At 38.9% G+C, this 18,566-nt stretch overlaps 1 protein-coding gene across 1 annotated transcript in view; it reads left to right on the top strand.

Annotated features, from left to right (window-relative positions):
• The window catches only part of LOC127417161 (protein mono-ADP-ribosyltransferase TIPARP-like), a 29,054-nt gene extending 16,459 nt beyond the window's left edge, over positions 1 to 12,595 (top strand). The window contains exons 3-6 of the mRNA XM_051656906.1: positions 1,843 to 2,029; positions 3,116 to 3,303; positions 7,305 to 7,580; positions 11,531 to 12,595. Coding sequence (XP_051512866.1) covers positions 1,843 to 2,029; positions 3,116 to 3,303; positions 7,305 to 7,580; positions 11,531 to 11,978 — 1,099 coding nt within the window. The 3' untranslated portion in view covers positions 11,979 to 12,595. The remainder of the gene's footprint in view (positions 1 to 1,842; positions 2,030 to 3,115; positions 3,304 to 7,304; positions 7,581 to 11,530) is intronic.
• Positions 12,596 to 18,566: the final 5,971 nt, after the last annotated feature.

Here is an 18,566-nt window from a genome sequence, read left to right as displayed (position 1 = left end):
GCATTGCAGTAATGAGAATGAGATTTGTTTGCATTACAGATGGCTACTGAGAATTGGGGTTGGAAATGTGTTTATGAAAAATAATTTCACAATGCAAAAAGTCTTAAAATACGCTTAATTTTCTATATGGAAAATATATTTACTTGTATTATTCTCAGATTTTGGGAGTGAAATATGACCCAGACATTTCTGGACAGTTTTCGTGAGTTTCACCCAAAAATACTGCCAGATGTTGACTGTCCTGTCTCGGGTTTTGACGAGAGTTAAAACAACGTCTATAAAAAGCACTGAAATCATGGCAGTTTGATGTGTGGTTGTTTTTGTTTTTTTTTACAATTTATTGCAGCATAAATTGTTTTGTTGAGTGCGCTCTTGTGTTTAGTCTACTATTGTCATCTTTTGGAGGCTTGTTAAAGCTCACAAGTGCTGTTAATTGTATTTAGTTTGTATGTATTTGTGAGGTTGTTGAGATCATCTCTGGTGTGCATTGGACTTGGACAGTGTTTAGTCTATATCTGCCATGCTCGCTTGAGTGTTTCTCTCAAGCCTCAGTCCACCCATCCTGTCAGAGCTCTCCGTCCCTCCTGTGTACATCTGAGATAAGTTCTCTGAACTCTCTGGTGTGTTACAAAGTGTTGATTTTGACTGTGTCGGACAGTTTCGGTCTAGTGCACTCAGCTGTTGTCTGACCTCACTGAGTCTCCTGCAGTCAAAAGTACTGTATGTCTGATGGAGAGGGAGGTTATTGTTTGCATGTTTCATGTTCCATATACGTCAGGTCTATTCTCTTGTGCACTGACTGTCGAGAACTGTTTTAACATCACGTCTGACTGGCCGCCCTTCTACTAGTTCTTTTCATAATGCTCTCTACTTTGTTATCTGTTCCTTTATTATTAGTGCCCTGTCTCATATTTGACCCCCCCATGGTACCAAATGGGCATTAATAATGGATGGTTTATGATGTCTGTGACTGCAGCTTTGACGAGAAGTAATGTGTATGTGTGTGGGTGTGTGTGCAGGCTCTTTAGGAATCAGTTGAATTACTAAACCAGTTTAAAAATGGCCAACAGAGGCCTATTATTTTTCCACTGATAACAGATGTTTTCAGGTATTAGAATCTGGATCTGCTTGTTTCTCTCATATTAAACATCTTAACGCTCTCATATTTACAAGTCACTAGAAAGTGAGGGATCGCAAAACTAGTCTACTGAAACTTGAGGAAACTTAATGGCCAAATAAGAAGTGCATTAAAAGAATCACAATATTCACTCAATATTCTTTCATTTTAAATCACCAGCAAAATCATTGTGAATATATTGTATACAATATATCGCCCAGCCATAATGTGAACCACACAGTAGGTTGGCCATTATTTGCACCATCCTGACCAGACTTTTCACCTTTGACCCCAAAACCTTTTTGTGTTAAGTGTGATCGATAAGGCTATTAATAGTGAGCTGGCCGCTCCTGAAGAGTGACCTAAAAAGTCAGGGTCTGCACACTGGGGGCATTAAGGGGGTCAGCATTCCATCACATAAAGGCATACCCTCCCCCCCTATTGGATTTTTCCAGGATTTGATAAGCGTCAGGGCACTGTCAGGCCACAAGATCAACCAAGACCAAGAGGTTTTTCTAACAATCACAAGGACTTTCATGAAAATTAAATTTGGCGGAAGTTGTTTTTTCTTCTTCAAAGCACTAGGAAATGTATTGAGCTTATTAAATGCTTATTATTTAGCTGTCTGGAACTGAACCAACCATTATTCTGAGTAAGTGACTGTTGTGTGCATGTTTTGAAGAGTATGTGTTGTTTAAATTTATTTACCTTTGTTTCTCGCACAGGGGTCGAGTGTTTACATTGGACTTCAGTGCCATGCGAGTTTGTGACCTGGAGTTTGACCTCGTCAGACGTCTGTCCACGCCCTCCAGCTCCACAGACACACCCACAAATACAAACCTCACCCCCAACTGCCTGTCTGTGTGGAAGTACTACTGTAGAGATAATTTTGGCTGGAGGGAATACTCAGAGGTGAGGCACGCCAATCCTGTCCATTCTTTCTCTTCTTTTCCTTGTAATAAGCAGCCAATCAAACAAAACTCTTTAATAAAGAATCAGGAGGGATTCAGTACTACAAGCTCACAAAAACATGTCTAGGTTACATTTCACCCCAAAATCAAAATAAATGTTACTTTGTATAAAGAAAATAAAGCTTATTGTAAAGACCATTAAGGTTTTGTGCATTGTGACATTATTTATATTATGCAAATTTTTTAATTCTCATGAATGGAATGCACTCTGTCTAACTGTGAGGTTTTTGTTTAGATCCTAATGCTCCCAGTGGTGATTCTCATTAGATTCTCATTACTGTAATGAAGTAAAAAAAAAAAAAATGCTAAATACAGTTAGTTAAATAAATGTTTTTTTTTTTTCTTTTTTTTTATCAGTCCAAGGCTGGTCAACAAATACTACCATGATGTATAAAACTTACCCGTTTAAAAAAATATACCTTTTTCTTCTCGCATTACAGGAATGAGAGGTAATGCATTAAGGTAATGAGAGGGGTGGCTTAATTGTCTTGCAAATAATTTCATGATGCCAAAAATCATAATAGACCTAGAATAGACTTCATGTTCTTTAAGCAAAATATAATTTCTTATTTTACTCTTTCAATTTTGGGGTGAGGTATGACCCAGACATGTTCTTGACAGGTTATTCTGTGAGATTGACCCTATCACCCCAAGTCTTTTAAAATAACTCTCAATTTTTACACTTGTGCTGCATTGGATAATGCTGTTGGCAGCAGATATTCAGTTATTGGAGTTAGTGTTTTGTGTTTGTGTCTTAATGAATGTATGTTGTTATTGTTTTGTGAGTACGTTTTGAGCTTTTGAACTCCAGAGAAGACGTCCTGTCCTGCTCATAAGGGCCTGAGATCAGAACACTGCAAAAGCGTTCCTTTGAAAACAAAGCTTTTTATTTCCTCTGAAAATCTCCTGTGATGGATACATTCTGACCAGTGCTCCAGATAAATTGAGTGGGAGGCAGAGCAAATTTAAGTGTGCTGTTTTTCTCTCTTTCTTTGTCTAACTAATTTCCTCTCTCTTTGTTGCACAGCCGGTGGTTCGGTTGATCGAGGAGGCTAGTGGCCGTGGTCTGAAGGAGGTCCGTTTCATCACACTGCAGAACCAGTACATCCTGAACATTCGTGAGGGCTTTCAGCAAAATGCCATTTTCGGTTTCCAACGACAAATCAAGAAACGACCGCTGTTTAGGTCCTCCATAATGCTCACGCCTTACCTCCAGTGAGTATCTTTCAAAAGCAACCCATCTATTGTCTACTAGCCAAATCTATTGTCAGACACCCCAGCTTTCTCGTGAAATATCCTACAACATTGCTCAACAATAAAGATTTCTGCTGTTCCATTTGGACTATTAGTTCAGATTTGTACTTGCCCTGCCTACATTTTCAGACAAAAAAAAATTATCAAATTCATACCAGTAGTATATCTGGAAAACAATGGGATACTCTAAAATACATGACTGATTTGTTTATAATTATCAACCCATTCTTACTAATGCTTATTCTTGGTGACATACTAAAATCAGTAGAATTCACACAGGGGTCTACAGTGTGACCATTTCAGTCACATTTGCTACTGAAAATTACTGTGTACGACATTTAGGTGCACCGGTGCGAGTGACCCAATTGAAGTAGGGGTGGGAGAAAAAATCTATTCTCCGATGAAACGATTCTGAGAATGTGGCAGCGCAGTGGTGCTTATGCACGCACCAGAGACAGATGCTAGAAACACGCATATCCTAAAGCCAAGTGCATCCTACAAAACTTATCGCAGACTGGATGTATCAACCACACACCATTCATCTCCTAATGAAACTATGATCACTAAATTAATTCACAAACTCACGCACATAACAACAGGAGTGTTGATTTCATGATTGCATGTCAACAAAGAACATGAAATACGAGCTTGCGCGTGTTAATGCACTAATTTGCACAACAAGAAAAAAATCCTCCTGAAAATAATGATGAGACAGTGGTTCGGGAGACGTGGGTGATGTTTTTATTTTCTAATTATTTTTTGTCTGCTGCTTCCCAATGTCTTTTACTCTTCTTGCACTCTTTCATTTGCTGTTGCACATTGTCAGTCTCTCGCTCGTCGGGAAGAGTGCGCACACCTGACGGCTCCTTAGATAAATGTTAAGCAGGTGAGACTTCTACTCGCAGAGCAAACAGATGGAACAGCGCATACGAGATGCTTGCTAGATTATATATCATTTTTTTTTTTTTTTTTTACATTTTAGAATAATAGTAAAGTCATCAAAACTATGGAATAACATAAATGAAACTATGGGAATTATGCTGTGACTAAACAAAATCCAAAATAAATCAAAACTGTGTTATATTTTAGCATCTTCAAAGTAGTCACCCTTTGCCTAGAATTTGCAGACATGTACTCTTGACATTTTCTCAACGAAATTCTTGAGGTATCACCCTGGGATGCTTTTTAAACAGTATTGAAGGAGTTCCCATCTATGTTGGGAACTTATTGGCTGCTTTTCTTTATTATTTGGTCCAAGTCATCAATTTCCAAATGTTTTTTTTATTTATTATTACATTTTAGTTTTATAATGAAATAAATTAATATGGTGGCACAATTATATTTTTGTCTACAAAACTAATTTCAAACATTTAAGCATACGCCTTCAGATCAAAAGATTTTTAAGATCACGAGAAACATTTCAGTCAAGTGTTTCAAAACTTTTGACCGGTAGTATAGATTTACTCTCATTAAAAATGTGATACTATTAAATAAAAATGATTAATAATGCTTTAAACATATAAAAGTTATTAAACATAATCATTGAATTATTTAATTTAATAGTATTGTGTTTTGAAAACCAATATATATTTTCTTTATTTTCTTGTGTAAAGAGGTCAGTGTTTATCACATTTTATGATAACAATACTGCCATACAAAGGCTGCACAGTACACCAACAATACAGTTACTTGATTTGAGTGTGGATTTTGTAGTTACTGCAGTTTTCTCAAAACCTGGTTGTAGTTAGCGAGACCTGTCTGTCACAGGGCACCTTACAGTCTAAGAACCCCGATTTTGGTCAAAATGTGAAGCTACTCTGTTTTGCCTTTGCACAGCAGAATAAGACACTGTAAAAATATTGAAACGTGGTGTGATAGGTTTACAGTGCGAACAGATACAAAACACATTCGGTGTGAACAGCCCCTAAGACAACTGACCACCTGACCTGGGCCACTGAATTTTTTAAATGGATTTGGCCTGCGGGCTGCAAGTTGAAAACGCCTGCCCCAAATAATCAGTCCAAATGCAGGATGTAGGTTACATTTTAAAACTGAACAGCAGTTTTGAATCTCATCCACCCTGTTTTCATTTTTCCCTCTCATGGAGTCAATGTGTCCAGGCGTAGTCCCCACCTCTCCTGCAGTTAATGGGTTGGAATCTATCCCATCCCCATCATTTGGCTCCCGTTATCAGGTAGAGGCCACAGCAACACTGGTCCACCCATCTAAAAGCTCCTGCAGCGTCAGGAACACAATGTCCTAAGCGCCGGGTTGGAACTCATTAGCGCGATTGACAGTTTGGCCAAACTGTTGCCTGCACCAGCTGAGTTAATGCTCAGCAAGCAGCATAAATCATCTTCTAACACACACACTAACACTCCCAAACAAACAGACCCTTAACAGTTGGTTTCCCAAAAGTGTTTGCTTATCTAGCCGTCTTCGCTATCTCTTCTGAACTCTTTTGCTCTGTCCTTTTCATTTGCTTTTACTCATTCTTGCTCAGTGCCTCTCAGAAACAAATTCCATGCAAAGACAGTCAGTTCGAGAGAGAGAGCAAGCATAGCAGAGAAAAGTTAAAAGATGACTGAGGAAGTAGTCATGTTGACTGATCACATCTACCTGCTAGAAATCAAATTAGATGTTTAGTCACAAGACTGAAACCTGGCCTGAACCTCCATTTAGGCATGACTGCAAGGCCTCGCAGGCTGTCATAAACAATACTCATAAACAGTACAGTTGACCTCTCACAGGACAATACAGCACTCTATACATATGAATGCAATCCCATTTCTACACTAGTTGTCACAGTACCAACATTTTCAGTAGTCAACCAGTGAAATTTCATGATTCTCAGTACAAATTTTGAAACCACAGCAAAAGTGAAAATGCTAATAAAAGCACTACTTTATTTTAAAAGTTAAATATTAAAATAAATGTTAAAATAAATTAAATAAATAAACAACGCCTCCAATTTTCAAGTAATTGTTCAAGTTAACAGTCAGTAAAAAAAAAAAAAAACAAAGAAACAGAATATTTAACAGAAGTACTAAGGATCCAAGTTCAGAAATTAAAAAACAAAAATTAAAATAGTCAAATGTGTAACTACTTAAATAATAAAACTAACAAATACAAATAACACAATATAGGACATTCACACTTTTTTGTTTTGTTTATGAGGCTATCATAACCTACAGCAATCTTTATGACCATTGCAAAGCCTAACAATTGTGCATGACTGTCGTTGTTGAAACTCTATTGGTTAAACGCTGATAATAAACAGCCTGTTGTAAAGGCAAAACATTTTAACAACTTGTGTTTTAGACTGTGGTGAAAGCCATTGAGTCCTTGTTACTACCGTTACTGTAGAAAGACTGTTTGCTACTATATCATTACATTCTTTAAATTTTTGTGTTACTTGGTACAGATCAGTACTTTTGACATTATCTACACAAAAATAACATAAGAGAAGAAGTTTTAGATACAAGAAAAATCAAAACGAAAACAAAATCTAGCATTTGGCTGCGGACAACATTAATTCTAATGATTTACAGTATTAAAGCCTAAAACCAAACTTTGAGGCAAGCATTTTACAGAGGAAATATGGGTACAAACTGAAATATGTTTCATCTAAAATGAAATGAACATGAACATAAACAAAACCAAAATGTTTCTGTTTGTCTGTCTTTTTGCCTGTCTTATCTCACATTTTGCACCTTTATTAAATCATCAGTCTTCTTACTGTAGCAACCTCTGTTTGGAATTTCCTTTGTTCCTGTCAGTCCACAAAGATATGAACGCATATGATTCAGTTTCTTTCAAAATTTCTCTGTGAATTCCACATTCTTGATACCAGAGATCGAGACTCATGTTGTCTGGTGATATTTTGTCCTTTAATTTCTACATACTGTATTTCATCATTTAGTCATCTCTTTATGACACCATTATTTTGCCGTCTTCTCTAGGACTCTCTGTGGCCTTTCCTCAGCATTTCTCTCCTCCATGGAAAGTTCTGGAAGCCAGCCTCTCTCTCCTACATCAAGCACTCCCTCCAAAGTGTACCCTGAGACCTGGTTGCCCATGAACACCAGTCAGGACTTCCTGCAGGTGCCCGTCTCCTGGGACGACCGCAGTTACCGGACCATCTACAGCCTCTTCCACAAGACCGTTTCTGAGACCAAGTTCCGCATCCTCAAGATCCTCCGTGTCCAGAACCCGTTCCTCTGGGAGAAGTACAAAAGGTGTGGTAGAACATTCTCAAAACATCTAGAACTTTTGTTCTGCTCAAAGTTGTTTAGACTATTTATTTGGAGCCAAAACTGTGTTTAGTAAACACCGAGATTACGAACTGGATGAATCAAACAATAAAAAGGTTTGATTAGGAACAAGCTGTCCTTTTATAAAATCTGTAAAATGAAGATTTAACCGCAACCATTCATTGAAAGTTTGGGCTGTGAGTACAAGCAAGACTTGAGAAGCTTTGATGTTGTTTGTCTTATTACTGCTAGGTGTCAGCCACTCTAACGGTTCTCACCAAGTTTGTCTTGGTCGGAAACAGATGTTTTTGCGGTGAGTGTGTGAGGTGAACTTCTCAGCATGTGAAATGAAGAGCATGTAGAGGAAGTGTGTGCGGGAGGAAGAGGTGCAAGGGGCCTTGTCGTGGGTATTTTTTAAATAAGCTATTGTCCTTAAAACAAAGTTTCTTTCTCGGCTACGGACGATAGGACACAGAGAGGGGTGAGTCAGGGAAAATAGTTGCTGCTGACTCATTGAGGTGTGTTTGTGTTTTTGTGTGTACGTGTCTCTTCACTACTATCTTAAGCATGCAGTAGATTGGCTAATCCTTGCATATCCCAGTGTTACATGTGTCTATTAATGCATTGCAGGAGTGATTGCTGTGTCTCAACGTGTAGTAGACATGTTTGGAAATGTAGAAATGTGGAATGTTTGAAATATTATATATTTGAGGATTTCTGAATCTTTGTAGTGTAGTGTAGACAGACTTTTCACTACCAGCATACCAGTCTGGTCCACATTGCATTTATTCTGACCAAGAATAACCCACTTAGACAAGAATTGGCTGTCTGATCATCTGAACTTGTAAAACGTTAACATAAGTTAGCTTTTTTTTACTTGAAATATAGAAGGTGAATCTGATATCAGATATTATTATCTCTGAGATAACTCTCAGAGCCAAGCCGAATATACAAGTATGCTCAAGTATATCTTGTTTACATGCTACTAAGAGTCTCAAGTTTCAACTTTTTAATACCATTCAAAGATTTGAAACAATGCACCTCTCAAACTTTGTCAAATCCAGTGATTAGTTTTTCCTTGAAAGCCCATATTATAGTGCCCTGTTGAAAAACCAGCACTGCTAGTCACCTGCTTATGTTGTGTTTTGGATGCTGGCCTCCAGCATTGTGTCTTGGTGTGCTCACCAGGCTTCTTGGGGGCTGTTCAGACTGAACATGTTCTTGTACAAAAAAAAAGCTAGATGCAACACAAAGAACAGAACGGAGACACGATTTTAAAGCAATTGACATTCTTTTTGTCATGACGCAACATCTGAAAAAACGTTGCGCTCCTGTGCGAGTTGTTGAAAAAACTGCAAGACATTGTTCAAAGATGTCCATCTAGCACACGTTTACATAGAAAAATTATTGAAAATCAGCTAGACACAGCGCAACGAATATAACAGAATGCAGCTGTCTTGAGACACGTTTTTAGAAGTTGACATTCTTTTTATCCTGACATGGCTTCTAAAAAACGTGGCACTCTTGCATAAGATGCTGAAAAAATACCAAGGCACAGCGCAAAGGTCAAAGACATCTGTCTAGAGCATGTTTACATAGAAAAACTATTGAAAACAACATGGATGGACACAAAAACGCATTCAGTGTGAAGGGCCCCTGTACAAGCTAGACTGTTTTGGTCAACCAGTGTTATCTGAGAGACCATGCTGGTTGACCAGCCATTTTTTTCTGGTGAACAGCACTGAACCAGCATGGATAAATTCATGCTGGTGTTAGCTGGTCTTTTCAGCAGGGTAGCATGGGAAAGACAGATCTCAGTTGTAATCTGCTTCTGCAGGTGAAGATCATATATGTACAATAGTTCTGAGTGTTTCCAGGGTGTTGGCCAACAAGCAAGAGAGGGAGATTTAGAGAATGTCATTGGGAAAGCATGAAAGAGTATTTGTTTACATCACTAAAAGAAAGAACAAAACAGACTGCGTGGACTGATGAAAAAGAGCTTAGTGAAAGATGAAAGGAGAAGCTGAAAAAACATGAGTGGAGATGACAACACTGACACATATGGAGTCACTGCTTCCAGGCCAAGTGTATTTGAGCGTGTGTTTGTGTGAGTGAGGGATAAGGCAGTGGCTGTGATGATGGGGCCTGGTCAGTGAACATAGGGTCAGTGGAGGTCAGTAGGGATCAGGCAGTGTCACAGTGAGGACTCGACTGTTTAGATAGTTCCTCTCAGCCAGGCTGGCCTGGCGTACCCTCTACCCACAACAATAGAGGCATAGACTCGGACTAATGGAGCCCTGTTGCTGACTGGGTTCACTCAGGTCCCTGGCGCTCATCTGTTCACTCACCCTTTCTGTACCCTCTCACTTCTCTGTTTCCACTTGATCAGATGACAAGCTGAGCACTCTGGAGTTTGGCTTGTTGTTGTGTGAGGACAGCTGGCTCTGACAAAAGAGAGACATTTTTTTCTTTTTTTTTGAAGATTTCATGCTGTAACTGTCAAGGCCCATTGAGAAAACTTGCATGAAACTGCGATGAAACCATGTTTGTTGCATTATTTTTTGCAATAGATATTTGTTCTATGGCTAAGGAATTATTGAGCTGTCTTCTCCTTACATTGTGACAAACAGCTGTGTCACTCGCAGCATCATATACAAGTCAAGTTTACCTGTCACAGGTTTACCTAGCATTGTAGATAAACTTCTGATTGTTTCCTGTGAGGAAAACTTTAGAGGATGCATAGGTAACACTTTGGGTGCGTTCCATTCAGAAGTGATCATCCCTATGCCTTATTCCCTTTGACGATTTTACCATGCACTGTGAGAGCTTTGAAATGCTATGAGGTGTGGGGCTCAAACATAAGTGTCATTCATAACTCACTTTTTAAGTCATTTTTATTGGAAATTCTGTGTGAAGTGATCTTACAGCATAACTATCATGATTGTTCTGCCTTCAAAGAGGGTGATGTATCCTGTTTGAAATGCAGTCTTTACCTTAAAGGAGCACTTAATTTTTGTTTGTGTCATCTTGGACACAGTGGCACCTAGCTGCTTGGATACAGCCTCATTCAGAATAAATCATTTTCAGTTTCAGATGCCATTGCAGAAATTTACTATTCACAGTCAGCCATGATTACTTTAATACATGAATGAAAGTGTCAAATAACTGGGTGGTTACTACTGAGATTAAGCAAGTGTTCCTCTGATCATGTGATTCTAACATGGCTGTCCCCATGACGGGACCCTCTCTGTGTAGAATAAAACAGCTTTTATAAGGTTACTGTTATGACTGGAGTCTTCATCTCATGTGTTATGATTTCGTACATATATTGCAAAATTACAATTGATTTCTTTTGGAGTAAAACTTTTTTAATGAGGAAAAAATGACTGAGTTCACCTTTAAGGTTCTATTTGTTAACATCAATAAATGTATTAGGTATCATGAACAAACAATGAACAATATATTTTAAAGCAGTTAATAATGTTGATTAATGTTTTTTCTAAAGATACAATTGTTTGTGGTTCATAATGCATTAACAAATGTTAACACATACACATTTTAATGTTATAAATGTATTAGTATATGCAGAAATGAACACAAACCAGGATTAATAAATTAGTTTACGTTAACTAATATAGTTAACTAATTTTAATGGTACAAATTTATTGTGATGTGTTGCTGATGCACAAGTCACAACAGATGTACTCTTTAGTAGAAATAGTTCTTACAATTCTATGTAAACCATGTATTATGTTGCAGTTTGCAATTAAGTTTCCAGCCAAGTTTTATTTACGTGAATTTAAGACACTCAGATCTTAATTTTTTCCCAGATTTGGTCTTATGTCTTTGTTTTTGTCTGATTAACTCAGATGCTCTTGGCTTTTGATGAGCATGTTTTATTAAATCGTCTGTTTCTCTGTTTTTTCTCCCGACAGGAAGAAGGAGTACATGTCACGGCGCATGTCGGAAATGGACTGCATGCTGAACGAGCGGCACCTGTTCCACGGCACGTCCCAGGATGTGGTGGAGGGCATCTGCAAGCACAACTTCGACCCTCGTGTCTGCGGCAAACATGCCACCATGTTCGGCCAGGGCAGCTACTTTGCACGCAAAGCCGTCTACTCCCACAACTTCTCCAAGCGCTCGCCCCGTGGCGTGCACTACATGTTCCTGGCCAAAGTCTTGACAGGCAAGTTCACGGTGGGCAACCCTTCCATGCGCCGACCACCCCCTCTGAATCCAAGAGACCTCTCCAGCGACCTCTTCGACTCCTGCGTGGACAACTGGATGGACCCACAGATCTTTGTTATCTTTAACGATGATCAGAGTTATCCATACTTTATCATTCAATATGAAGAAGTGGGAAATACTGTGGCTATTTGAAGAGCACCGTACGTGTGGATAGCTGTTCACAAGACCTATGGGCACGATCGGCCAGTTAGAAAAGGGAGAGGAGTGGTTGTTCGCCTGCACTCCGAATGGAACTCATGGACCGTATGGGATGTGTCCAGATATGGAGAGCATGGGAGTAACAACCAGTTTCCCGCCCTCAGTCCTGCTATGTGTGAGGGTTTACAAGTGACCATTTAGTGCCCGTCTTCACATGCCCCTGTGAATACAAATGGGGATTGTGTGTGTGGATGTGTGTGCGCATGTGGCATCCCTACTCTGTGCTGGACAGTTCAGTGTGTGTATCATGTGTGCGGACGAGTCTCTGTTGTGGCTTCCATAGCTGGTCATGGATAGGAATCCATGTTATAAAGAAGCCTTTTGATGGCTTGCCACTCGGACTTGAGGCTGTTGTTGCAGCTTTACATTCTTTTTGTTTTTTTCTAAAAGACCACCATTTCCCCATAGCTGCCATTCGCGTTCTATACTTAACTTGTGCGAAGTTGTAAATACATTCTTCTTGTTTATATTTGAAGTGTGTGCCTTTTGTTCATAACTAAATTTTTATTTATGTTAGTCAATGTAACAATGAGTAAATAAAAACAATTTAAAGAAAATTTTTGATGTGAAGTGTTGTTTGTTTAAATGGCGTTAAGGCTTGTGTGCACTTCATTTTTCCACCTGTTGTTACATCCAGCGCACAGTCAATCCCTCTAGTCTTTCAAAGCATACTCTCTTGACTGCTGTGTGATACTCTTTAATTACAGTTAAGGGCAGGCGCATATGTAGATGACTTGCACAGATGCTGACTGTCCGCCATTCTAGAAAAACTGGGCTGCACGTGGACAGTTTGCACATACTGTGCTGATGACGAAATTTGTCACGCGCAATGTGCAGTGACATACCAGCATGCGGATAACAGAAGTATAATTTTACCTTAAGTTGTATTGTGCACAGGCCAAGCATGGTAATGTGACACTCAAACGTTCATCAGTTTGCTCCTGATCATTTGAAGCACAGCTTACCAAACAATTTGCATGACATATAATTACATGGGCAGTGCCGGCACGAAAATCAACACAAGATGGAAGAGAGACTGATCCAGATACATTGAGTTGTATGACACAATTTCGAAGGCATATCAAGACATTCAGAGAAACAGTGATGCATGTTATAAAGTCAGCATCGAGATGCGACTTGTAATATTGCCTTTTATGTTTCTTTACATTTCTTGAGAGGTGGTTTAAGCCTTGAAGTGAAAAGTGAGACACTACTAGAATGTTTGTTAACATTTCAGGACACTAATTTACTTGTTACAGATGGAACAGTTTGCTCTTATTGGCCGACCCTGGAATTAGATCTGCTTACATTTCTCTTCAAGCTTGTTCTCTAAAAGAAAACAATCTGTCTTACCCTCTCGACTATATCTCTCTTTCTTGCTCTCTTAACCGACTCCAATCCCGGTCTCTTGCCCTGGCTCCCCAGGGGGCTCTGGGTACCTAAGCTTCATGCTTAATGAATCCCAGAGCACCAGACAGAGAAAGGAGGCAGCAAGGGAACACCCTACCCACCCTGGATGCCGACCACTTTAGGAAACAACAGCAGGTACAAGTCCCTCGAAGTCTCTGCTGATATGCCTGATAACGCCCTCCCCAGCCCCCAGTCCAGTCTCTCTCCGTTTTGTCGCTCTGAACTGTACCCATCTTTGCCTTCTGTTGTGATCTATCATTCTCAGTAATGCAGAATGATCCAGGTGACTGATCTATCCTGGGTCAGTCTATGGTAAGAGTGTCAGATGGCGAGGGAGAGGGTCTGACAGATCGTATAGTCTGACAGATCGAAAAGCATCGTAAGCCTAAGTAGATCGTTTAAACCATTGGCGTCAATGGTCTCTACGATCAACTTAAGCTTGCGATGCTTTTGGGAAATGCAGCCCAGGGCTGTAGATGAAAGTAAAGGCGGATTTTTATAGTGTCTTAGTTTTTGACTTGTTTGTCTGCCTCACTGCCCTTGTGGAATTATCTCTGGCATACAGCTCTTATTGTTTGGTGTCCTGGGGGCTGGAACAACCTAAGCAAGGGGGAAAGGGAAAGGACAGTCAGTGGAGAGAAGGCAAGTAGGATACCCCCTTGAGGAAAATCGCTGATTACAACCTGCTGGGATGTGGCCCTGCAAACAGGAATTGTCGATAAGATCCATGACTGTTCCTCTCTCCCCACTATTTAAGTCATTACAAGAAGTACTAAAGGTAAAGTTTATTTTTCTTAAAAAACTTTCTAGTGAGTAAAATAATATTCTTGCTCTTTTTTTACTCTGACCATTAATGAAAAAATGTATTGACCTCAAACAATCGGTTAAGATGCATTGTGTTCTATGTAAAATTGTGAAGATGCATTTTTAGCTTCTGCACTTCTTCAATGTGATGAAATTCAAAACACCCCAAAAATCAAGATGGTTTCCTTCTAAATGACACTGAGGGTGGGAATTTAAATATCATGCGCCAAATTAGGAAATTATATCTGAATGGAGAAAAAAAATGCAATGGGAATGACAGTAAAAAAGAAAAGCCTGATGAAGACCTTCGTGGTCGAAATGTTGTTTTGTTGTTTCCCGCTTGCTTTTTTAGAAGTCATGAAAACGTAATTGTGGATTTCTTCTTTTGCTGTTGGAGCAAATGTGAACACTAAAATAACATTTGCTGTCATTCACTGCTATTGAAGTTTACCCAACTATCGTTTATTTCCGCATTCCAAACCTTGAAACGTGAAAATGGTCCATTGGTTGAGAAAACTGCCAAAGAGTTAAAGACATGGAGGGCTGCAGTCAAAAACATGAGTCCTTGGGCACAGCTTTAAAGAACTTGACAGGCATCCCACTGAATGACATGATTTATCCTACCTCCCAACAATAATTCATAGTCACCAGCAGGCCCATATGGAATCTGCGCACACAGAACACCGCAGAAAATGCCGCAGATTACCGCAGAATTGCAACATAACATCTGCCATTCATAAAAGTTCTACGCATTCCTTATCCCTTGCGTGTTTGTTTACAAAATATTTTTGGCTAATTTCATGATGCTTTTAGCTACCAATAAAAGTGTAGTGCTCTCACGTCCATTTAATGCATTTTGCTATGTTCAAATCCCTTCCGCAGAATTCTGCAGATTTCCCTAAAACTCAGTGCAGAAAATGCTAAAAAAGTCAACAGATTCTGTCTGGGCTTGGTCAACGGATTGCTAAATGATTGCTAAATCTCTCAGAGATGTTTTTTTAAAGTGTGTCCAGAAGTAACAGAGTATGTGTGTGATTTCAGATATTTGATGTCTTGTGTTGATTTCAGTTATTTGACTTCATGTTTGCCTCTTTTAACCAGCACACAGAGAGCTCATGATGCTTGAATCCCCATACTTCCTGCTCAACCCAGTTACATATTGCTCCAATGACGCCCAGCTGCAACCAATGAACATTCCAGCTCACTTTTTCCATCATTTCAAATTTCTGCCATAAGCCCTTAAGAGCAACAGTGGTGGACCAAATATGGGAAGGAGACTGTTCCGTGAACTTAGCGTAACCTTAAAAGCAGCCTACTCCGCATGACCTCTGCTTTTTACACTGAGGAAGGGGCTTTAACGGGGGGGGGGAGGGTATTCTGGATTTCTATAAGGGCTGGCAGTTTCACAGAGAAATCTTGCCCTTCTTTCACTTTCTTTGACCTGTCTACCTGTCATTGTCTGTTTCTCTAATTGGATTTCAGTCAGTGGGTAGAGTGGGCATGGTGGTTGGGGCCAAGGATATTCAGGAATGGATCTGTTTGAAGGGCAGAAACTTGATAGGAGTCTGAACTGGACTGATGAACATAGAGCTCTGCTCTTCCCAGAGGCCAACAGGTTTTCAAGATCCTCTAAGACCAGAGCAATGTTTCTATTTACCTGCTTTATGCTAATTGCCCACTCAACAACACCCCCCAATTCTAAAAATGCAGTGAAATTGGAGCTAGGGTAAAATGTATGTTTACCTCCTGTCCAAAGTAGCCACCTTTGCCTTGACTAAAGCTTTGAAAACTTTTGTGGTTTTTCAAATATTACCTTTCATGAAGTGTATTATATAGCTGTTTGTGAATGTAAAAAAGTCTGCAAAGTTTCAAAAATCAAAGTGCACGACAAATGGAGTTATTGACTACCAAAAGGAAGAACCGATTCTGAACACCTGAAACGAGTCATTAGTAATTCCAGACTTACTTCCTGTACTAACCTATGTAATTTGGTAACAAAAAACCTGCCTCTGGTCTTCATTGGCTGCTCTCGAACAGCTTTGACCCGCCCTCAAACACTACACTAAGCGGTAGACCAATCACAACAGACTGGGACCTCTGACCAATCAGAGCAGAGTAGGCTCTCTGAAAGGAGTTTAGAATGAATCCTTTAGAACGGATCATTGAACGAGTCGTTTTTGACACTGGGAAAAAATAGGTAATGCTGCAATTTAAATTCTGAGCAAATTAAAGTGATTTTTGACCTTGGATGCATGTAAATCTATTGTATGAGACCTTTAAAACAAAATTAGGCATGTTTAAAAACCATAATGTTCTCTTTAACAGAAGTCTTGGAGTTCCCATATGCTGAGCACTTGTTGGCAGATTTTCCTTCACTCTATGGTCCAACACATTAATTTTAAACAAAATGTTGGTTTTGTAAAGAAATTAACACGAAGACAATTTATATTTCTCTACAAAACTAATTGCAATCATTTAGCATAACCCTTTAGATTAAAAAGACTTTAAGATATATTAATCAGGTGTCTAAAAAAAAAAAAAAAACCAGCACATCTGCAAACGTAAACTGCAGCCTGGTGATAGTGAAATCCGATTTGCAAATAAATAGTTTAAGTCGAATCGTTTGAATTAGATTTTTTTCAAATCGGTCAAATAATTCAGAAAGTGGACTTGAATGATTCCTTTAGCAAATCACTTTGCAAATCTGAATCAAAATCATATGGGGAATCCCGGACAACTCATGTCATCTTCACTTCAGAATCAAAAGAGAAGGAACTGTTCATGTATGTTTTAATCTTTGTATTTGGCTAGAAATTAATTGACACGTTTTGTCTCAAACATAAACATTTTCAAATGCTGATAAAGTTATGTGTGAGATTTGTTCAAATCTCCCGCCTTTCTTTGAAAACTGTTCATATATGTAATATTTAGCCATTCATAAGAAAATAAAATGCGGTTACCACTCACATTTAACCAAGGTACCATGTGTATGAATCAATAATGACCCGATGCGCTCATGATAATGTCTAATAATAACATTTACAAAAACCAATTAACCTGAAACAATTCACTTAAATTCATTTACTTGTACTTTTAATTCTTAAGTACATTTAGTATCAGTTAATTTAATACTTCTATTTTAGTATTTGTCTCATGAGCTACATTCAATTTTATGCGAGTCAGTTTCTGTAAAGGTATCTTTACTTTTAACTTAAGTATGGCAGTTGGGTACTGTATACAACACTGGTTCTGTTTCCACTGAAAATCTCTATTTGGCAGGGGGGAATAGCAAGGGCATAGAGAAGAATGGAGAACTGGAAGGAGGTGGATGACTGAGGCTCATTGCTAGTGTATACAGGTGTAGTAAATATGAGGAGGATGGAGAGAGCTCAGCCTGATGCAGTGTGTTCACACATACACACGTGTACTGCATAGGGTGTGAAACTATGTGCAGTTTGATCTCAGGAGCCAGTATAGTTTCATTCTGATTTTATGCAGTGTGTGCCAGATGAGAAAGGCATTCTGAGGGTATTTTAATGTGAATTATAAAGGTGAGAAATTTCTGGTATCACATCTGACTCTAGAAACACATTCTCTCTCTCTGAAGATTGGAGCAAAAACATTGTAATTTACATTTTCTTTTTTTTCCAGATTAAAGATATAGTGTACCCAAAAATAAATGTTGGGTCATCATTTTTTCATCTCCATGTTCTTCCAAACCCATATGCCTTTTTTAATTCTGTCGAACTCAAAAAGAGATTTTTCAGGAGTGTTTTCAGACCTGTAGCTTGCTTGATTTGTTCCGAAACAGGGGCTAAAATAGTTACAATGCTACATTTTCTTCACGGTTCGGTTTGCTTCTACAAGGGAATATTTCAAAATGGACCAAAACTGTACTAATAAAAGTCCATGTGAGCAAACTGCTGCTGCAAATAAACATTAACCTACACATGGATGGAGATGAGTTGTAAAATTTCCATTGTAGTTAATTTTATACATCATTAGCTGCTTTGGCATTATTTCAGCATTGAAATACATTGGACATACAGCACCTGTACTCACGATCAAAAAGCTCTCTCTCTCTCTCTCTCTCTCTCGTTCCAGCTCCCAAATACACACATGCACACACACATAGAAAGAGTAAAGCCACGTTTTTATCTGTCGAAAAGTTGTTGACGCCGTCCTACCTGTGTCTGTTTTGCCACTATCCAAAAGAGGGATGCAATCGTACTAAATTACCTCAGGAATTATTAAACAAATCCAATTTTAAACATGCAGCTCTAATATAGTAATATATATGTTTTGACG

Source organism: Myxocyprinus asiaticus, chromosome 26 (genome assembly GCF_019703515.2).
Source record: "Myxocyprinus asiaticus isolate MX2 ecotype Aquarium Trade chromosome 26, UBuf_Myxa_2, whole genome shotgun sequence".
NCBI classification, from domain to species: Eukaryota; Metazoa; Chordata; class Actinopteri; order Cypriniformes; family Catostomidae; genus Myxocyprinus; species Myxocyprinus asiaticus.
This window is presented reverse-complemented; position numbering and strand designations above follow the sequence as displayed.